Here is a 23,277-nt window from a genome sequence, read left to right as displayed (position 1 = left end):
AAGTTTCAGAGAGGCAGAATATTGCAAAATTCTCAGTCAGCCATTGTAAATTGTTTTCCCTTTAGGGGAAGCAACTTTAAGATGAGAACATTTCTGTTGTGTAGTCCATTGAAACTAGGTTACAAGACAGTCTTTGAGGGCTGGGCTTAAGTTTGTACTTGTCAAAAAAATCCTGGGGAGAACAAGTCATGTGTTACTGGAGAATGTTAGTATGCAGTTTGCTTAGTTGTTAAACTTGAAAAATCCATGTTAGACTTTTTTTTTTTTAAATCTAGATGTGTTTGTAGCAGCAGTACAACCCATTTTGCCATTTTGCCGTGTAGAAGTATATGAGAATTAACAAGGGATCCTTCTGAAACATCCTTAAATCTCATAACCAGTCATGATTATAAAACATGAGTTTAGAAACAGGTTAATAGGTAGACTGATGCTGACCTTTGCATTAGGATAGTCACAGATGAGCAGAGGGCCAGAGAGATCTGGTCACAGTATCATGCATGATATATCAGGGTATACTTCCTTATTAGTCATAACTGGAGCTCTGAGGAAACTAGTTCATGGTATCCACACACCAGAAGGATGGGAACTGGACATGAGGATTAGCCTTCATTGACTGCCTACTACATGCACAGTTACCATACCAAAGAATTTATGTATCATCCCTTTTAATTATCTTAAACCTCTGACTTTCATTAGAGGCTCAGGGAAGTGTAGTCACTGACTTGAGTTCTTGTGGATTTTTAAGTGATGGAACTGATTTTCACACCTAACGCACAGGCTTTCTACCAGAAAACTGTGTGTTGTTCTTGGTGTATTTCTACCAGAAAACTGTGTGTTGTTTGGACTTGGACTTTTATCCTTGCTCTCCAGCCCTAGACAGTTCACTTTGTTGTTCTTTAGTAAATTTTCCTGAGGCGGCACGGATTGCGGAGGGCTGGAGTTTTGGGGTCAGATTGGAACCACTTTCCCAGCACCCTCTTTCTCTTTTCTCTTTCTTGTCTTTATAAATTAATAATTTATTTTGGTACGCATGTGCATGATACCCAGTTGAAAAGGTATCAAAGGAGTTTAAGGAATATTTGAAAAGTTAATTCTTCTCCCTGACCATCAGTCATTGAGTTCCTTTTCCTGGAGAGAGCCATTATTGTCATTTTGTTGTTGCTCCTACCAGAAATAGTCTGTTAACATGAGGTGCGTGCTTTGTATCTGTAAAACAAATGTTACATGCCATACACAAATGCGCTGTACCTTTGTATTCATCAGTGGCATATCTTCCATATTAGAACATAGAGGAAAGCCTCTTTTTTTTTGCATGCAACTTTTTTAGTCTACATACAGAATTGTGCAACCGTCACCAGCCACTTCATTTTAGAACATTTTCATCATCCTCAAGAGTAATTCTGTATACTTGAGTAGTTACTTCCATTTCTTCAAATCCCCTCAACCATAAGCAGCTACTAACCTACTTTCTTTCTCTCCTAGGGATTACATATAAATGGGATCATGCAATATAATCTTTTATGACTGGTTTCTTTCATTTACCATAATCTTTTCAAAGATCATCCATGTTGTATCATCTATCAGTACTTCCACTACTTTTTATTGCTGAGTAATATTCTATTACATTACTACTTTGTTGTATTTATTCATTCATCAGTTAATAGATGTTAGATTGTTTCTGCTTTTGATTTTTGAATAATGAGGCTAACAACATTTATGTGCAGGTTTTCCTTTTGAAGTACATTTTAGCCTCTCTTATGTATATACTTGAGAATAGTATTGCTGGGTCATATGGTAACTGTGTTTAACCTTTTGAGAAACTGCCTCTAGTTTTTCAAAATGACTGTATCATTTTCCTTATTAACAGTCTGTGAGGATTCTAATTTTTGCGTATTCTTGCCATCACTTGTTACTGTTTTTTTGATTGTTGCCGTCCTAGTAGGTGTGAACTCATGTTTCATTGTGGTCTGTATATTTGGCTGTGCCAGGTCTTAGTTGTGACACTCTGGATCTTTGATCTTTGTTGCGGTATAAGGGGTGTTTATTTACAGCATGTGAACTCTTAAGTTGTGGCATCATTGTGGTTTTGATTTTTGTTTTTCTGATGGCTAATGATGAACATCTCTTCTATGAGTTTTAAATAGTTTTAGCTTTTAATATCTGGATCTGTGATCAACTATGAGTTAATTTTTTTTTTTATCGTGTGTTAGGAGTCCAACTTTATTCTTTTGCATGTGGATATTCATTTGTCTCATGACCATTTGTTTAAAAAAATACTATTCTTTCCTTATTGAATGGTCTTGGCACCTTTGTTGAGAAATCATTTGACTGTAACCTGAGGGTTTATTTCCGAACTGTCAATTGCACAGAGTTGATTACTGTACCTTTTTTGTAAGTTTTGAAATCAGGAAACATTTTTCAATATTGTTTTGGCTCTTCTAGGTTGTTGCATTTCCATATGAATTTTAGGAATGGCTTGTCAATTTCTGCAAAGAAGCCAGCTGGTATTTTGATAGGCATTGGGTTGAATTTGTAAGTCAGTTTGGGGCATATTGTCATCTTAACAGTATTAAGTCTTCAATCCATTAACAAGGGATTTTGTTCTATTTATTTGATGGTGGTGGTTTAGTTGCGAAGTCGTGTCTGACTCTTGGGACCCCATGGACTGTAGCCCGTCAGGCTCCTCTCTCCATGGAATTTTCCAGGCAAGAATACTGGAGGGGGTTGCCATTTCCTTCTCCAGGGGATTTTCCTGACCCAGGGAATTGTACCCAGGTCTCCTGCATTGTAGGCATATTCTTTACTGACTGAGCCACTAGGGAAGCCCAAGATCTGTTTGTTTAGATCTTTAATTTCTTTCAGTAGTATTTTTTAGTTTTCATAGTGTATGTTTTGCACTTCTTTTGTTAAATTTATTCCTATGTACAGTTGACCCTTAACACAGGTTTGAACTACTTGGGTCAATACATGTGGATTTTTTTTTATTTTTATTTTTTTACAGTAGTACCCATATATACGGAGGGCCAGCTATAAGTAATATTTGGATTTTCAGTCTTGCCCCAGCCCTCTCTAGTTATTCAAGGGTCAACTGTATTTTTTTCCCCCATAGAAAGCAGAAAAAAAATAATTTACTCTAAAAGATGGCAGAAATAAATTCATCTTGAAAATATACTTTGGTATAATTCTGGTGAAACAGATTTTCCCTCTGAACATGTTCTTCTACTGGCTGTCCCACTGAAGTTTTATTGTCTTGTAATAATTTTTAAACATTTCTCTGATTCCCATGTTATGAGCTGGAAGTAGCCATCTTCAAATCCACAGATTCCAAGGAGAGAGTATTGTTGGCTATTTTTCAGAGGGATAGCACTTTGTATTTCAAAAGAGTATATAAACATTTTATGGAGGCAGCACAGTTTAGGTAAGTAGGCACATTTTTTATCAAAGTGTAAGAAAGGTGACAGGAAAAAATGCTGCATTGTAGAATAAGGCTTTCAAATGTGGTGGGAACATTTTCAAGGCTGCTGATGGCTAAAATGATTGAGTCAAGGAAAGTGGTCTGAGTATGAAGGTGCTTTTGAATGTAGACGAGTTCTGATTGTGATCTCAATGACTGGTGAGCAGGTCTTCTTTCTCGAGGGCGATAATGCTTGAGGTACCACATGGTTCCATTTTTCAGTTGTGCTCCAAAGAGAGGGTTGAGTTGGGCCAGAATTGTAACCAGCCAAAATAGATAGCAGCAAACCAAACAGGTCACCAAAATGGTGATGATAATTCCCCAGCTGGGACTGTTCAGGTGGAACCAGGACATCAGGAAGCTGATGAAGCCACAGAATTCATTGATCACATTGAGAGGCACGGTGAGCCTGGTATCTGCTATGATTGCTGCCAGAGCTCTTTATTTGATGTTATTTTTTTTTATACTATTGTGAATGAAATTTTCTTTATTTGCCTCATTCTTTGTATTGTCTGCATGTGCCATAATCTATCATCAAGTTATTAACAGATCTCCCCTTGATGTACACTTAGGTCCCCAGACATTGCTATTTGTAGACATTGTTACTGTATTCAGTGAATTCCAATAAGGAAATGTGCTGAGCTAAAGGATACTCCAAAATATTGAAATCATCAAAAATGAATATGCCCTCCTTGTTTATAATTTTACAGCTAAAACTTTCAGGAGTCGACTGTATAAAAAAATTGTTCCAAATGCTTTTCAGTTTTTTTTTTATTTTTAACTTATTAAAAATAATGATATGCTAGAGGAAGTTCATGTTGCTAAAGTATTGTCTAGAGCAGCCTGTCCAGTAGAACTTTCTGAGATGATGGAAATGTTCTATCATCTGCACTGTTCAGTACTGTAGCCGCTAACTGTGTGTGTAACTGTTGAACACTTAAACTGAGGGTAGAGTGACTGAAGAACCGAGTCTTAAATTTTAATTCTGCTTAATTTGGCTAGTGGCTATTGTGTCATATAATTGTAGTTGCTTTTAAATTTAAAGCTTGCAAAAGGGACTTCCCTGGTGATCCAGTGGTTAGGAATCCAGCTGCCAGTACTGGGGACGTGGGTTTGATCCCTGGTATGGGAAGACCCCACATGTCGTGAAGCAGCTAAGCCTATGCGTGGGCCGCTACTGCTGAGCCCCGTGTACCTAGAGCCTGTGCTTCACGAGAGAGGCCACCGCGATGAGAAACCCCAGTGCAGCAACCGGAGAAAACCCAAGTAGAGCGGTGAAGACCCAGTGCAGCCAAAAGTAATAAATAAATAAAATACATGACCCAAAACCCCTTACCAAAAAGAAAAAAAAAGCAACCTTGCGGAGGTGTGCAAGAGCCATGTCCAAAGTGGGACATCTTGCATTATTTCCTGTGTAGCATGAGGCAATCATTAGTGGTTCTAGTTAAGTTTCATCAATATATGGGTCTCAGTAAACAAGGTTTTTTTTTGGGGGGGAGGGGGAGTGGTAGTTGCAGTTTACCCTATACCCAGCTGGCTTCAGATTGCCTACAAACAGATTTACATAGAAACACGTGGGTCCTTAGTTTGCTAGTTTTTATATGTGTATCTCATCTTGATATAAAAAGTATACTTATACAAGGTAAAACCTGTATATTCTCTAGAATCTGTTTTTAAATTTATTAATTGATCTCAGTGATTATGCTATGGGTCACTGACTGAAGATCAGGAAGCAGAGAAGGCTAGAATCTGTTGGTGGTTTGACTAACCTTGTATGTTAGCTCTCAACTAAGGCTCTGCTCTTGGCTCTTTAATTCCTCAGTTCTTCCTGGCACTCACACATGCTTGGAAAGGCTTTAGCTACCAACTGCTTGGGCTTCTGAGGTGGCTTAGTGGTAAAGAATCTACCTGCCTATGCAGGAGATGTAGGTTCGATCCCTGGGTCGGGAAGATCCCCTGGAGAAGGAAGTGGCAACCTACTCCAGTATTCTTGCCTAGGAAATCCCATGGACAGAGGAACGCGGTGGGCTGTAGCCCGTGGGGTTGCAAAAAGTCGGACGCCACTGGGCGCGTACACACCAGCTGCTTCCTCGTGACCTCTGATTCTGTTTGCAGCCCGAACCTTTGTCTTCAGCTGTTCACACCAAACAGTCCGCTGTATTTCTCCAGTGCTAGACATCTCACATGCGCCTCAAACTCTGATGAGCTGAATCAGAAGTAAACTTGCACTGAAAACCCTTCCTCCTCCTCCTGCTGCTCGGTTCTCCATCCAGATGAATGGTGATACTGTCTTACTGTGAGCGACCTAGGAGACAGACACTCACTTCCAGTTAGAGAATTACTGAGTTCTGAATTTAGGTTTTCATCATCAACTCCTTGGACACCTCACTAGTTTTCCTCCTTCTGTCTTTTATCCTTTGTATCCATTCTGTATACCAATTCCATATATTTGCAGAGAGCAACTCTCTGGTTCTGAAATTGTATTTCAGTGGCTCCTACTTATCTTCAGGATAAAGCCCACATTCCTTAGAACTGTAAATTTTTTTCTCTTGTCAGCTGACTGATGCTGAACCTCTTGCCTATCTCCACTCACACTACGCTATTTCAGGACTTTGTGCCTCTGATCACCCTGTTTCCTGGGCCATGGCCACCCTCTTCCACCCTCTGTGCCTCATTCTGGTCTATATCTAAAATCACCCCCAACATGTAGATGTTTGTGGCTCAACCCTCTGCCACTTTGCCTTCCATAACAACACTCAGAGGAGCTAATTATGTTCCCATATTCATGTTTATAGGAACTTCTCTCCCTCTTGCTAGACCACGCATTCCCTCAATGCTGGGCTCCTTTGCACCCCGGTGCACATCCTGATACATGCTGTATGCTTGTCTGAGTACTTGTGGAATCAGTGGATGCCATTTTTACATGCTTTTTGTACTCTGGTTTAAAGTTTTCTCTTTCTCTACTTCGGTACTAATAACATGTTCTGCCAGGCCCCACAACTTTTGTATAAGATTTTAATAAAGTGGATAAGAAGTATATAGCTCTGCCATACATATGTTGTCAGGTGGTCAAACGTTCAACCCATTTGTTGTCTAAGGTGTAGTTTACTTTGAAAGCAGGTCTGATTAACATCTTCACTAACTGTGTTATGTGTTCTAGAAGACAGCATAGCCTTGGATATAAAATCACCTAAAGTGTCTGACTTGATTGTTTCTGTTAGAATTTGGAAAATAAAGTTTTTCTTTTTTTTTTTTTTTTTTAATCGTTCCTGTTCCCCAAGGAGAATTAGTTCTCAGTTCTTTAATTCTTCTGATCATTTCAGTTACCTAAAAAAACAAACCCAACCCAGTTCTCACTGTTGAGGCCAAAATCTGATAATTTAAAGTCAACTACTCTCTTACTTGGCTGCTCTGTTCATTTTCTATTGCTGCATAACAAATCACCACATTCTTAGCAGCTTGAAACAATAGCTGTTTATTAGCTCACAGTTCTGTAAGTCAGAAGTTAGGGCTGCACCCTGGACTGAAACCATGCTGTTGGCCCAGGCTGCTGTCCTCATTTGGGGATTCGAGCCCTCTTTTAAGGTGTCTGGTATTGGCAGAACTCATTTCTTTGCACTGAAGTCCCTGTTATCCTTCTGGCTGTTGGCTGGGGACCACTCTCACTCCTAGAGGCCACTGGCAGTTTCTTCCAGTGTGGCCCTAATGGGCAGTTTATGACACATTTGCTCTTTTCCAGGCTAGCTCAAGCACGTCTCTGACAGCATCTGTGACCAGAGAACTCACTCTCCTTTAAAAAGGTTCATTTGATTAGGTCAGGTCCACCCAGTGTAGCTGTCCTTTTGCCATATAACATAATTGAAAGAGTGGTATCATATTCAAGGGCTACCTACACCCAGAGGAACGGGGAATTACAGAGTGAGGAGCTTTGGAGCTCGTTTTAGAATTCTACCTACTGCCACAGACACTTCACGTTTAGATTTAATTTACAGAAAGATTAGAAATTCTCTTTTCATTAGAGAGGGATACATGACATCATTGTGGCTTTTCCCCCCCTAGCTGTGTGACTTTACCCACTGCTATAGCAGCTAGCCTTTTAAGATAAGCTATTTTGAGAGAGAGTATATATTGATTGATTCTATCCTTAAGTAGAAATGCCAGATTTCATGTTTCTCAGGCTGAGAGTAACCACCAAAAGAGGGAGAGTAAGGAGGGTGGAAAGAAGAGTGAGTTTTAGATCCGGGTGGTCAACATAAGAAAGAGAAAGAAATTTGACTTTATGTGAATGTCCCTAGAATAATACCTGAAGAAATTGGTTTGGAATTTCTTTTTTATGTTTTGGTTAACAATTAAGTGAATTAATTTCTAAAACTGTGTCAGTTTTTAAGCTGATAACAAAGGAAAGTACTTATTTTTCTGCCAAATGTGAAGTTTACTTGTCCTTTTCTCTGCTGGAATAGAAAAGAAATAGCAGCTGGAAGGAAATCGGAACTCCTATCTGGTTGCCTTAGCAATATAGAGCAGATGATGCATGCATTGCTAGGGTGGTTCAGTGTTTTCCTCCTTTCTCTGATAGAGCAAATGTACATGAAAAATATAATATGGTGTAGATGATAATCTTAGTATTCTATGTATTTATGTATATATCTGTGTACTCTAATGTAATATTTAAAGGAAAATATTTTGTGGTTTTTTTAAGCTATTTTTACAATAGCCCTGTTTGGAATAATGATTAGAATATTTAGTTATATTGTATGTAAGGCAAAGTAAATATAGTTTTTTGTGAAAAGTATGAATGACTAGTTGGGACTTTTCTTTTAAATTTTTTATTCTGAAGTCTCTGAATTGGTACATTCTTAAATTACTAGGGCTTCCGCAATGGCTCAGTGGGTAAAGAATCCGCCTGCAGTGCAGGAGACACAGGAGATGTGAGTTTGATCCCTGGGTTGGAAAGATCCCCTGGAGGAGAAAGTGGCAACCCACTCCAGTATTCTTGTCTGAAAAATCCTATGGATAGAGGAGCCTGGCAGGCTACAGTCCAAAGGGTTACAAAGATTAGGACATGACTGAGCAACTAAGCAAGCAAAAATAACGTGTGCCTTATGTAAACTTCAGACTATTATTAAATAGATAGACTCTCAGCCTGTCTTTTTTACAGCCTATTTTTTACAGAACCACATGTTACTTTTCACTGTAAATGTACTGGGCAGTTGTAAAAGAGACCTTGCATATAGATTGCTTAAATTTAAATGTAGATATTTCTGATTTTTCTTGGAAGCATATGCTTTATTAAAGTATAAAGTGGATATTAAAAGGCATTATATAGTTTTATAGGCTTCTGCTTTTTAAAAACCAGCTTTTTGAGGTATAATTCACATACCATATATCTTAGACACTTGAAGTATGCAGTTTAACATTTTTTAGTATATTCACATGGTTGTGTAACCATCACCACATTAGAACATTTTCCTGCCTCCTAAAGAAGCCCTCATACCTGTTAACAGTCTCCATTTCTCTTCTCTCTTTCCCTTGCTCCCAACCCTAAGCAACCACTAATTCACTCTGTCTCTATAAATTTGTCAGTTTTTCATTTAGTATAATGTTGTCAAGGGGCATCCATGTTGTAGCATGTATTTATGAGCACTTCATTTCTTTCTATTGTTGAACAATATTACATTTTAAGGATATACAGTTTTATTTATTCATCTGTCAGTTGATGCACATTTTGGTTATTGCCGCTTTTTGTCTATTATGAATAACACTGCTGTGAACATTTTTACACAAGATTTTGTGGGGTCAAATGTTTTCATTCCTCTTGAGTATATACCTGTGAGTGGGATTGTTGGGTTTTAATGGGCTTCCCTTGTGGCTCAAAAGGTAAAGAATCTGCCTGCAATGCAGAAGACCTGATTTCTATCCCTGGGTTGGGAAGATCTCTGGAAAAGGGAATGGCTACCCACTTCAGTATTCTTCCTGGGAAATCCCATGGTCAGAGGAGCCTGGTGAGCTATATAGTCCAAGGCGTCGCAAAGAGTCAGACATGGCTGAGCAACATTCACTTCTCTCATGGAAACTATAAATTCAGCCTTCTTCAGAACTATCAGATATTCCAAGACAACTAGTGCTGTATTACACTCCTGCTGCAATGTACGAGGGCTTCAGTTTCTTCATTCTTGGCAGTACTTGTTACTGTGTTTTTTATTATTATTATCATAAGCTTCCAGTAGGATGTGAAGTATTATATTATCTCATTGTAGTTTTGAATTCACTTTCTCAAATAACTAATGATGTAGAGCACATTTTCATGTGCTTATTGGTCATTTGTATATCTCCTTTGGAGATATACAATCTGTTTGTATCTGTTCTGTTTCTTTTCCTTAATTTTTAAATTTATCTTTTTAAAATTGCTTATGCTTTTAGTATCATGTCTAAGAAACATTGCCTAGCCTTAGGTGATTGAGATTTACCCATTTTTTTCCCACAAGTTATTCATTTTGAGTTAATATTATGTGTTTATGTGTGGTCTGTTTGTTTGTTTTTATATACAGATAGTCATTTGTCCCAGGACCATTTGTTGAAGAGTATTTTTTCACCATTTAGTTTTGTTGGCACTGATGTTGAAAATATTAATGTCCTGTCCTACCCCTCCCCCACTGCATATGACATGCTGCTAATAATTTTTGGCCACCGCATGGATTGCAGAGTCTTAGTTCCCCAACCAGGAATTGAACCCAGGGCACAGCACTGAAAGTGCTGAGTCCTAACCACTGGACTGCCAGGGAACTTCCCTAGTAATTCTGAATAATTTTTTCAGTTTGTTTTTTGAAATAATGTCTTGATGGTTGTCAGTAGGATTAATGGAAATTTTTTTTAATGTCACTTGATGTATTTCGTGATTATGCACTTGATGAGATCATCTCTTGATTTTTTTTTTTAACAGTTGAGATTTTAATAAGTGTGGTGGAAACCACCAGAGACCACTCTGAAGAAGTCGGCTTTAAGAACAATGTGGCATCATTCTCTCTTCTGTGCAGTTGCCCTGAGACAAATTGTTATGCTTTTCCTGTGCGGTAGGCAGTAACAAGGCTGGATGGGATGAAAAGCAGTCAGTGATTGGGCTGTAACATTTGGCAATTACAGTATATTGACCTTACTATGATGAACTGGGTAATTTGAGAATTGGTGATTATTAGTGTGAAGCAGATTACTGGGAGACACCTTAGAAAGAAATATTCACTGGCTTGACCACTGCCAAGCAACTCCTCTGCTACTGTTGAATCTGAGGATCTAGACTAGTACCATCTAGTAGCAATGTGGGCCTCATTTGTAATTTAAAGAGTTCTAGAAGTCACATTAAAAAAGTAAAAAGTAGCTGAATTTCATTTTAATAATTTATGTTTAAAACATTATTTTAACATGTAATAAGTATAAAATTATTCAAGTATTTCACTTTTTGTACTAAATCTTGGATATTCAGTATGCATTTTACATTTAGAGCACATCTCAGTTAGGACAAGGCACATTTTGAGTGTTCAGCACCCACATGGGGCCAGAAGACCACACAGTTCTAGATGTTTTGATATGATAGCTGGTCAAGATATTACACGAACATTACTCAACTTCCTCTGTGTTTCAAGGTACCCTGACTCATCCCTTTAACTTGATAGGACTGGCTTTTGGGTAACTATCTGCCTGCTGTTCAATATGACCCTCCCTGAGACCAGAGGGTCTGAGAATTTTGTTAAGTGATATGGCAGCTCACCAAATGGGTCATGAATAATTGAGACATAAATTATGATAAAGATACCTAAGCCTCTCAAACTAGATGAAATGGGCCTGTGAAAATTAGAATCTTTCCTCCCATATCACAGATACAATGTACTCCATTGCAGTACAGCTGTGTATAACAAATACTACTGATGAGAGGTGCTCACATGGGCCTCATTTTGCCCCCGCATCCTTGGATTTGTCAATGTCTGGACATGTTTTTTTGATGATTTAAAAAAATTTTTATTGGAACACAGTTAATTTACAATGTTGTGTTAGCTTTAGGTTTACAGCAAAGTGAATCAGCTATACATAAATCCACCCTTTTCTTTTTTTACTTTCTTTTCCTGTGTAGGACATTGCAGAATATTGAGTAGAGTTTCCTGTGCTATAGAGCAGGTTCTTATTAGTTACTTATTTTATATGTAGTGGTGTGTGTGTATGTCAGCCCCAATCTCCCAGTTTATCTCCACCCTCCCCACATCCCCTGCTAACTGTAAGTTTGTTTTCTATGTTCATGACTCTACTTCTGTTTTGTAAATACTTTGATTTATACCCGTTTTTTAGATTTCACGTATAAGGGGTATCATGATATTTGTCTTTCTCTGTCTGACTGACTTCACTCAGTATGAAAATCTCTAGGTCTATCCATGTTGCTGCAAATGGCATTATTTCATTCCTTTTTTTTTGGCTGAGTAATATTTCACTGTATGTATGTACCACATTCCTCTGTTGATGGACATTTAGGATAGCTTCGTCTTGATGTGTTTTGATGATCACTACTGGCGTGCAGTGGCTTGAGAGCAGGCTGATAGCATCCCACAGAGTATGAAGCAGCACCCACAACAGTGAGCCATCTGGCCCAAGTTTCAGTGGTGTTGAGCATAGCAGTACCCTGCATCAGTGAAACAAGATCCTTCAGTTTTACTAATAGTTACATAGTCTCCACAGGTAACATGTGGTGTTGTTTTTTCTTTGTTTTTGTTTTTTAAATTTAGGGAATCTCTTTTTTCTTTCATATAAAATTTCTAAGGAAGAAGCAGTCAACTTGTAAGGTATTTCTGATTGAGCCAGTTTGTCAGATAGATTCCATCCATGCCTCCTTTTCTCTAACCTCTTCTCTTTGGGAAGTGGTGAAACTGGTGAAGTTCCTTTCCTATCTCCCCTTCCTCAGACCTCTTTTCCCTGGAACCATTTTACTTTCACTGAAGAAAGTCGTGTCTGTTAGAAAAGAAAATAAGCAGTTGCAAAGCTGCCAGAAGGATGATTGCACTTCCATAAGGTCTCCTGGGGGGTTTTTTTGGGTGTTCTGTCAGAGATGTGGGTGTTTGGTTGTGATGACTTCCTTTCAGTGTTCCATCATGAGGCACAGTTAACTCAGAATGTTATCACCACCATTGTCCTAATGTCTGTTACCCAGGGAGCTATAACTTTGAGTCTTCATAAATTCCAGCAAGTAGAAGTCAGTGCTAGTCATTGTCAGATTATAAATGTTCCTTAGTTGTCCTTTCAGAGGTAATCATACTTGCCATTGTTGGCCTTTAATGTTACTGTGGGGTGTGATCCCCACCCCATCCTTATGACTGCTGGTGTTTCTGTTGCCTTTCTTCATTTGCTGTGGCACTGTTGAGTTTTTGGTGACAAACCACATATGAGCTATAACTACCTCAGGTTGAAGGCAACGTAATAAAGGCTATTTGGGGCCTATCTTAGATTTGGCAAGAATTTAGAGTTTCAGCTTAAAAGGGGGCAGCTCCTCTGGCTCTGCCTCTTGCTAGCAGCTGGAATGAGCTTGCACCCTATGATGGCCGACCTTCTCAAGCAGGTTTCCAGGGCTCTGCGCCCTAGGCTGAACCACGGTGAAGAGAGAGGATTTAGAGCCAGCCTTCCCTGGTGGCTCAGAGGTTAAAGCACCTGCCTGCATTGCGGGAGACCTGGGTTTGATCCCTGGGTCGGGAAGATTCCCTGGAGAAGGGAAAGGCTACCCACTCCAGTATTCTTGCCTGGAGAATCCCATGGACAGAGGAGCCTGGTGGGCTACAGCCCATGGGGTCGCAAAGAGTCGGACGCAACTGAGCGACTTCACTTTCACTTTAATTGTGCAAGGAGTAACAGTGTTCTAAAAGGTGCTTTTAGAAAGGGGGCATCAGTACTGGGCAGCCCCGCTCCCTCCAAAAAAACGGTTGTTATCCACCACATTGGTGCCTGTGAAGTTCTCCTTGCTCCTCAGACTAGCGGCTCTCTACCTGTCCCACTGAACCTGTCTCTGGGGACCAGTTTAACAGCCAAATCCCATTGTCCCTGTTACTTGGTATCTGTTCCTTCCCCACTTCATACCTATAGAGCTATGGCCAGCTCAGGGAGAGCAATGGTGGTCCTATTGTTAGGGTAGCTTGCAACTCAAGGGACATTCTGCATCCAGTTGAGTCTTGAGGTTCAAGATTTCCCATTGGGATAGGACTAGAAATTGCAGTTAAATTTTACAAGTGGAAACTTCATTTTGTAGAGTTGCATTACGAATGCTTTATTTTTGAGCAAATTTAATATATTCTTGAGGTATTCTAGATATTTGAAAGGTTTACATCTGTAACCTCTAAAGTTTTTTGCTTCTTTTTAGTGTTAGAGGTTTTTCTATCTTTTGTAAAAGAGTATACTAAATATTTAGCTTTTATGTGACAATCAGAAATGACCCATGGAAACTTTGCGTTGATGTATGAATTGTATTTGTATTAGACTACATTCACATGTTTTCTTTGTTTAATTTCCAGTTTGGAACAATGTTCTTGTCTTGATAAGTAAGGTTGATAGATAACTGAATTGTCTAATGAAAATATCTATGTGTCAGTTACAGCAAACATTAGTTGGCTTTTATGAGTTATCCAAGAATCCTAACCACTTTTCTATGGTTTCAATGGGTAAATGAATTTTGATTTAAAAATGACGGATAATAAACTGTTGTGTTTTTTTTAATGTCCAGGATCGTTGTCCTCTTTTTTCTAATCTCTGGGGAATGTGTTCTAACTAATAAGGTTATGTGTCATGGGGAGCTGATTCTCTTATTTCACTTAAAATTCATGATATTAATATATGAAGACTTAAGAAATATTGAAGCTCTGAGTGAAAATGTGCCTGCAAAAATACTCCTCGGCTAATAGGATAGCCAAGGGTAGCCCTCTTGTGATTCGAAACTTTACTTGAATTCACCTAAAATGAAGTAACATTAATCAGCATCTCTTCTTAGTGTGTGAAAAGTTATATTTTGTTCCATATTAAGAAACTCTCAAGTGTGTCCATAACGCACGATTTCCTTCTGAGTAAAGAGGAATTCTCCTTCCTCTTATTTCAGGCCGGAGCCTCAGCAGAAAGCTCCCTTGGTTCCTCCACCACCGCCTCCGCCACCACCACCACCTCTGCCAGACCCTGCCCCGCCAGAGCCAGAGGAGGAGATTCTGGGGTCAGACGATGAGGAGCAGGAGGACCCCGCAGACTACTGCAAAGGTGATGTGCTTGCCTTCCCCCCTGGGCCACCCCATGGTTTGTTGGGGGTAAGGACAAAGGGAGTTAATGATGCAGACTACTTGATCTTTATTAAATTAGCCTCTTGATGTCAATATTGTTAAAAAAAATTTTAGATTGTTTAGTATAAAATGATACCAGAAAATACGAGAGATATCAGAAGGAAAAATATTAAGAGATAGAAAGTAAAATACATAGGTACATACATATACTGAGTAATTTCAAAATTAAATCTGCTGGCAGAATTGAAGATGGTATACAGCAGGATAATTAAATATAAAAGCAAAATAAGCCATCTGAGAAGAACATAGAAAGTAGGTTGAGCACTGAAGAACTGATGCTTTTGAATTGTGGTGCTGGGGAAGACTCTTGAGAGTGCTTTGGACTGCAAGGAGATCCAACCAGTCAATTCTAAAGGAAATCAACCCTGAATATTTATTGGAAGGACTGATGCTGAAGCTCCAATACTTTGGCCACCTGATGTGAAGAACTGGCTCATTTGAAAAGACCCTGGTGCTGGGAAAGATTGAGAGTAAAAGGAGAAAGGAATGGCAGAGGGGTGAGATGGTTCGATAGCATCACCAACTCAATGGATATAAGTTTGCCAAACTCTGAGAGAGAGTGAAGGAAATGAGTGTGCTGCAGTCCATGGGATCGCAGAGAGTCAGACTTGACTGAGTGAACACCTACCACCACCAGACTCCTACTGGGGGAGCCAGTCTAAGTGTTGTTCACTACATTGGATATGTTTCCTGGCTGCCAAGACTATCAAGGAGCTCTTCCTTTTTCTGGATAGCATTGAGTTACATAGTATTTTGTCTGTGGAAAGAAAATCTGCCCATTTGTTTACAGAGACAGATGTTTTCCTGGCATTGTACTCAACAAAAAACCTGTTTTGTGGATTCTGCCATTGTGTGACATAGTAGATTATGTTTTGAGCTGTGATTTCACAGAATGCATAGAAATTACTCAGGTGAAGTATTCTTGTATTTATGTTTTGTAAAGACCAAGAGCATACAGCTAAGCTGCTAAAAGGCAAGCATATTGTATGATGAATATTGAAAATAATTTGATCCAGACCTCATACTCTGTGTAGACTGGATCCCAAGAATCTAGTAGAAAGGAAAGAGGGTCCATTTGCCGCCTCTTTGCTACTTACCTTACTCTCTTGGACTTTAGTTCCCTGTAACAGAGAATTATCACAGTCTGAATTCTTAGCTTCCAAACAGCTAACAAGACATTTATTTGCTACAAATTATGGGAAATGTACATCAGATTCTATATGGCTTAAGGATAGGTGGCAGGAAATACACACTGTTTAGGCCATGAAGTGTTAATGCCTCTCTGTCTCTCTCGTATCATAGCATCAATTTAGCTAGTGATTGCAGGTCATTTGTGTGTTGGTTAAAGAATAGTGTACTTTTTAATTATCAGGAAGTGAAAGTTATCATTCTGCTATGAAACTTTAAGAAGGAATCTTCCTGTCTAATGTGATTCTTCCATAGGTGTAGATTTCTACACATAGAATCAGCATTTTCCTTAGAAAATGAAATATTTATCTGTAGCATTTATATGACTAGTGATTATGACCCCACAGTTAAAGGTCTGTGCCTTCTAATATGGAAAAGAAGATGTTTTCCTTCCTCTCTCTCGTAATCTGCATTTCTTGGTTTGAAAATGAAGTTATATGAAGAGGAGATGTGGACAACTGTCTTAAGATTGTGCCAAAGCATCAGGCTGGTGTGAAAAAACTGTTCTCTGCAGGACTTTAGGCTCCACACTGCTGGAATGAGATCTGTCTGCCTCACACCTTTTGTGAGGAACTTTTGTGGTATAGATCATAACATGTTGTTTAAGATAACTGATAAACACTTTCAAGGAGCTGATGGAGTTGATTGGCAAAGTCTGGGAAAAGAACTGTGGCTCACCCCACCCCACCCCACCCCACCCCCCACCCTGCCCCATCCATTAGAATAGATAACTTTCTCCCTGCAAGTGGATGAGTTTCAGTTACCAACATGGTGCTTTATCACCCATGAGTACTTCAGTGTATTTTGCCTGCAGTCAAGTACGTTCTCCTGTGTTAACCATTACACAACTGTCAAGAAGTTAATGTTGATATACTTCTGTTCAGTCCTTAGACCCCACTCAGGTTTTGCCAGTTGCACAATAGTGTTGTTTATGTGAATCCAATCCATTGCAGAATCACATTATATTTTGTTTTCTTCCTCTTTTGATTTGGAACAGTTTTGTAGTTTTTTTCTTGGCTTTTATGACTTTAACGTTTTTGACGATGTGAGCCAATTATTTTGTATACACTTTCTCAGTTTGGAATAACAAAATAGTGTTGTTTTGTGAGAAGTGTTCTTCTCATTGCATCATATCAGATAGTACATGATTTTTATTTATACCAGTACTATTGATGTCAACCACTTGTTCAGATAGCTCTATTGTAAAATTGCTCTTTACCCCCTCATAGTTAATAAGCAGTCTGTTGAGAGTAACTTTGAAGCTGTGTAATATTCTTCTGTCAGAAAATTTACTTGCTTCTTCCTCTGTCCTGTCTCTCCCTCCCTCCTATCCATCCATCCATTTATCTGTCAGTTTGTGCATCTTAAATGTACTCACTCATGGGTTTTCTTTTTATTCATTGGGTTATAGTCAGTTACTTTATTTGTTTTGATGCTTAGATTTTCTCAAATTGGCCATTAGAAGTCCCTTCAGGTTGATTCTGTGTCCTTTTGAAAAGTACCTATCATTCTTTTTTGTTCTATACATTATTGTTTTCACTCAATATGTATTAGAAGTCACTCTGTAAACTACATATAAAGCTGTGTCACTTGTTTCATTTATTGTTGTTTTTTAGTTTCGTGTAAACCTTTATTTTTAATTAAAAATTTTTATACAATTTTAAAGGTTACACTTTATCTACAATTATTTCAGAATACTGGCTATATTCCCTGTGTTGTACAATACATCCTTGAGCCTGTCTTATGTCCAGTAATTTGTGCCTCCTCCTCCTGCAGCTGTGTATCTTCCTCCACCCCCAGCCTGTAACCATCACTTTGTCCTCTGTATCTGTGAGCCAGCCTCCTTTTTTTTTTTTTTTTAACTTACTGGTTTGTTTTTTAAGTTTCTCATGTAAGTGATATCATTACAGTATTTATCTTTCTCTCTCTGACTTATTTCAGTTAGCATAATGCCTTCCATGTCTGTGAATGTTTCTACAAATGGCAAAACTCTATTCATTTCAGTGGCCGTGTAGTATTCCATTGTGTGTGTGTGTGTATGACATCATATCTTCTTTATCCTTCTCTTGATGGGAAAAGTCCCTCTCATTCTTAAACCCTTTCTTATTTTCAAATAAGATGTATTCATCTTGTATTTTTCCAGGCCTGGAATCAGCTTTCTCCACAAGGAACCCTGGAGATAACAGTATTTAGAAAAGAAGATCTGAGCATTAGAATGAGACTGTTAACTATTTGGGTGTCCCTGCTTCTGGGTCTCTTAGCACAGAGCTAAAGACACACACTTCCTTTAGATTTGTATTTCTGTTTTTATTTACAGATATATTAAAATCCATGAGTTTATTATATCTCATTTCCACTCTTAACACCAGGAGATTCAGCTCATTTTTCTCCTTAGCCTATCTGTAGTTTCTTTCTTTGGCAGTAAGAGGCTTGCCTGTCATTATCCTCATTATATTTACTTATTCAAACTCCTTGTATGTAAGAGTCACCAGTCATTGTCATTGCCATTTTGAACATGTCTGCCGTTTCCTTATTACCTAGCTTGTTCTTAGACATCCTTTGTTGCTTGGCACTACCTAATGGCTGTGTACTGAGGTGTTCAGGAAGGTGGAAGGAGAGAGCTGCCCTTCACAGTCTAAGGGTGTGTTTTGCTTAGTCTGTGTATGTGGCTTCTCTCTCTTCTGTCACTTCACATCTTCACTTGTTTCCTTCATCTTCATTCTTAGAGAACCTCTGACCTGCCAGCCACTTCTTAATAGTCCTGAAGTAAAATAAAACATTAACAGAAACAAAACACACCACATCTTTTATCTCTCTTTACAAAAGACGTTTTTGTTCATTATAGGAGTTATAGGTATTTTGGGGGTCATGGTGTGGAAAGTCACCTGGAATCCCACCACCCACCTTTTGCTGCAGTAAGCTTTTAAGTTCCTGCAATTCTGAATCATTTATGACCAACCAACTTGTATCTTAACTTTTTACCTTTTTTTTGCCTCTTTACCTTTACAAGGTAAAGCTCGTTTCCTTGCTCAGAGCATGTGCAGTGTTCATTGTTTTAACAAAAAAGCCACGGTTTAAAGGTCTGATATCGCTAATGCATTATTCATTGCTCCCTTCTATTGTGCTTGGCAATTTCTGTGGCCTGGGAGTCTTCTTTCCCTTTCTTCACAGCTAACATGTTCCTGCCCACGAGTCCTGGGGGAGTATGGACTTAAGCGTCTGCAAAACTTGGGTCAAAACCTGGCCCTGTTGCTCTCCATTTCTGTATCCTTGGACAAGTCCCTTTGTTCTAGGCTTGAGTGTCTTCATCTGTCCTATAATATCATCTGTCTGTATAATAAAATATGTAATGGCATCTATCACCTATGATTTTATGAGGAATAAAATGAGATAAATATGCTTCTGTGTATCAGGGCATGTTACCTGATACCTAGAGAGAGGATTGTTCTGAAATACGAATTCTCTTTTTTTGTTCAATCATCCTCTTGTGTGTGTTATCATTTGTACTTAAATGCTGGCCCCCTGAATGGTCTTAACTGCCTTACTTATGGTGGACTTGCAAAGAGAGTGGTCAGCACTGCTTCTTTCTCTCGTTGTTTTTTATCAGTTACCTCTGGTCAGTTGTCTGGGGCAGTAACTGTAGCAGCAGGCTGTGCGGTTTATTCTGGATTTTACTTCCAAGTTCAGAGGATAACAGGGGTCAGTCTTGGAGTCAGCTTATAAGTAAACAGTTCCAGGAGGCCCTTGTGTAATACTTGCTCACTTTGTTTATTTTTTTTTTAAACTCACAGCTTCCTTGTCAGTGCAAAACTTCCTCCTCTGGGGAGATTTTAGTCTAATGTGGGTTTTCAGAGTGTGACCTGTGCCCCCTGCATCAGAATGTTCCTAGGCTGGACTCTGAATCTTGAGTTGGAATCCTTGGGAGTAGGACCCGGACTCTTAAGTATTTTTAACAGGTTCACTTAGTGATTTTTTTCTGCACATTGAAGCTGAAGTTGGCTCACATGAGGCACCTACCATTTGTCTAAAACTCCAAAGCTCTAACTGCAAGAAGTGATCCTTCTCTTCACTTTACTCTGTGTTACTGATTTACTGTGAAAGGGGAATTACTGCTTTGAACTACATTATCTTCTAAAATTTCCCCAGAACTCTGAGCACACATGTACTACAAGGACTAGTAAATGGTGAAAGAAGGAACATTGCTTTGATATATCATGCTGCCTGCACCAACTGACTTCCTCAGAGATCCTGTTTTGTAGCTCTCCTAAATCATTTTTAGATTAAGTTGGCACATTCGTTATGCAGTTTGTCACTTAACATTATTTCTGGAGACATTGGTTTCAACATAGTTGTGGCCTGACTTGGTACTAAAACATGTCGTTTCCTTATGCCTTCTTCAAATCCCTGACACATCTTATTTAGGACCCTTAATCACCCACAGTAGTGCCCACCCCACCCCATCCCCCTTAGCACTCGTGATGTGTGATTATACATTTATTTTTGTGTTTCTGATCTCCTCCTCAATCTGAATGATTTCCTATAGTCAGGAGCAGTATGTTTTGTTAATTGCACTGTGTTTGAACCATCTACTGTGCAGTAAGTGTTTTTGGTTGGGTGAAGAAGTTGTCTCTAGTGTTAAGCTTCAACTCAGGGCAAGAGAGTACTGGTGTTACCTATGTGTCTGAGAAGGCGTGTCAGAGTGAGGAGGTTGACGTGCCATGGAGGACACACAGATCAGAGTTCAGATCCTTCATTTCTGCTTTAAATTGTCTTAAAATCATCCACGGTGCCCCAGAAATCTTCAGTAGGGATTTGGGAATATCTTCTTCAAAAAAAGCATAGGGTAAACAATATGAATAGTTGCATAGTAAAAATGTGAAATGGCTTCCTTATATACAAATTGCCCTTACCATATGTGTTTACTTTGCATTTGTGAAAGTTTAGACTAGTTGAATTTTAGTAACTCTCAAAATTTAATGTTGGTTATAAGTTCATATTGGTCTTCTTTCCTCAGAATCTGTGAAATGACTATTTTATAGTTTCAAGGTTGGTTGGTTTGTTTTTTAAGGAAAAAAGCAGTATTCATTACACAAGTTGACTTAGAAATGGTGTCATTTAGCTGAAATATTTTACTGAAAGTGTAGTCTTTTTTTTTTTTCAGGCTCAACTTTATTATTATTTTTTCTTTCATTTTGAAATCAGTAAAGGAAACTGGGTTCTAGAAGCAGCAGTAATCTAATGCAGCAGGTTTGTGCATTCATCTTTTTTGTTTATGTTTAAATACATTTAAATTATCACACTGTTGGCACACCTCATTTGCATGAAATTCTGTACCATACATACTAATTGTAGTAAAGTTACCCTCCCATGCCAGTAAAAAAAAGAAAAAGAAAAACTACTCTGGAAGATAATTTTCACTGAAATCTAACCAAACTTGGTTAAGTGGACAGTGACAAGATTACAAATGATACAAAAAATAACATTTTAACATTTGGGCCTCAACTTAAAGAAATGGTTTGCCTATACAAATTCTTGTAATTTTTTATATATTCTACCCTCATATGGTCCTCAGAATTAAACCATAATGAGCAGAAGAGGAAAAAGAATGCCACTGAGTGCTAAGGCAGAACATCCTGACAAAAGTAATGAAGGTAGAGTCTATACTGTATATCAAGTGCCGAATTTCATAGGGCCAATAGGTTAACAGTCTATGTTTTTCACTTGCACAGGTGAAGTGGATTTTGCAGCTGTCAGTTCTGTTAAGTGCACCAAGTAAAGCTCCTAATATTGACACTATAAGGCTCCACCTTAAGTTTTCCAGGCTGCAGTTGTGCAGAAATAGTCTATTTTATTTATTTTTTACAGTAGGTCCTTGTTGATTGTCTGTTTTAAATATAGCAGTGTATACTTGTCAATCCCAAACTCCCAGTCTATCCCAACCCCTCACCCTTCTTCTCCACAACTGTAAGTTCATTTTCTAAGTCTGTGAGTCTATTTCAGTTTTGTAAATAAGTTAAACTTTTTTAAGATTCCCTATATAAGCAACATCATAGGATATTTTTCTTTCTCTGTGTGATTTACTTCACTTGGTAAGTCCAGGTCCATCCAAAAATTTAGTCTTTAGTTTCTGTTCTTTTTGATAAGTAAAAAATAAACTTTATTCATTCACAGTTCTTTTCCTTTAAACCATTAACGCTGCATACATACTGAATTCACCATGGTAGTCTGTGTTTTTAGAAATTACTTGGCTTAATTTGGCTTACTTGAAGCCTTGAGAAAGAGATTCTACATATCTATATGAGGAAGGTAATATGCCCTTGACTTTTTTACGTGAAGCTTCATTATATTCCTTTTTCAGAGACTGAGGTGATTCCAGCACTGTCAGGCCTGTTGTTGCTGTGAATCACTACTGATGTGGCTATTTATTGATCACTAAGCTTTAGTTGCATAACAAGGGAATTCTCTGAGGCTTTCCTGTATGTATTGTATTTTACTACAGCGATTGTAAGGGTGAATGAGAAACAGCCTGTTTTCTAGGAGTTCAAGGCCTTATAGACTTCGCTAATAGAATATAAGCTCCTTCACGGAAGAGCCTTGTCTGTCTAGGCTCCTGTTCCATGAATAATACCGAGGGAGAACAATCTGTGGTCTGAATATGGAGTGATTGAATGGACCAGACTAAGAAACTACTGAAGTGCCTTTCTTCATATTTTTTGGTGTGGTTAATTATAAGAGGAGGAAAAAGGAAAATCTGTGAGGATTTTAAAGGAATGAGGTGGTATTTGATTAGAGGTAAAAGAAAAGACTTCATAGAAAATGGAAAGGGGGCCTTTCCGGTTAAGAATAACTGAACTTTGTTGTAAGGGGTGGGCGTTTCTCTGTTGTTTTCAGTGCCAAGGGTGCAGGTTAGTCCCTGGTCAGGGACATGAGATCCCACAAGCTGCTGGACCAAAAAAAAGAACTCTTGTAGCGTGATCACCTCTCTTAAAAATGTGTTTAAGGATGAAATAGCTATACCAAATGTCAGCAGTAGGTATGAGGTTAGTGTGGAGGCTTCCTTCTATACTTTTATGTCTAGTTGTTGTAGTACTGTCTGTTGAAAAAACACTTTTCATTCTCCCTATGGAATTGCCTGGTGCCTTTGTAAATAAGTTCACCGTATGTATTAGGGTCTATTTATGGACTCTTTTCTGTTCCATTCCACTTTTGGTCTGTTCGTGCTCTTACTGGGTGCTGCCTTGATTTGTGTAGCTTTATATAGTAAGTCTTGAACTGGGTAGTGGATGCCCT

The 23,277-nt window shown here is 38.6% G+C and overlaps 1 protein-coding gene across 14 annotated transcripts in view; it reads left to right on the top strand.

The window, feature by feature from the left end:
* The window catches only part of SRPK2 (SRSF protein kinase 2), a 236,914-nt gene that overhangs the window by 141,349 nt on the left and 72,288 nt on the right, over positions 1-23,277 (top strand). For all 14 annotated transcript variants that reach the window (XM_043872129.1, XM_043872132.1, XM_043872127.1 and 11 more), the window contains one exon: positions 14,568-14,719. In XM_043872129.1, coding sequence (XP_043728064.1) covers positions 14,568-14,719 — 152 coding nt within the window. The remainder of the gene's footprint in view (positions 1-14,567; positions 14,720-23,277) is intronic.

The sequence above is a fragment of the Cervus elaphus genome, chromosome 18 (genome assembly GCF_910594005.1).
Source record: "Cervus elaphus chromosome 18, mCerEla1.1, whole genome shotgun sequence".
In the NCBI taxonomy this organism is placed as follows: domain Eukaryota; kingdom Metazoa; phylum Chordata; class Mammalia; order Artiodactyla; family Cervidae; genus Cervus; species Cervus elaphus.
Note: the sequence above shows the minus strand (reverse complement) of the source record. Positions and strands in the feature narration are given on the sequence as shown.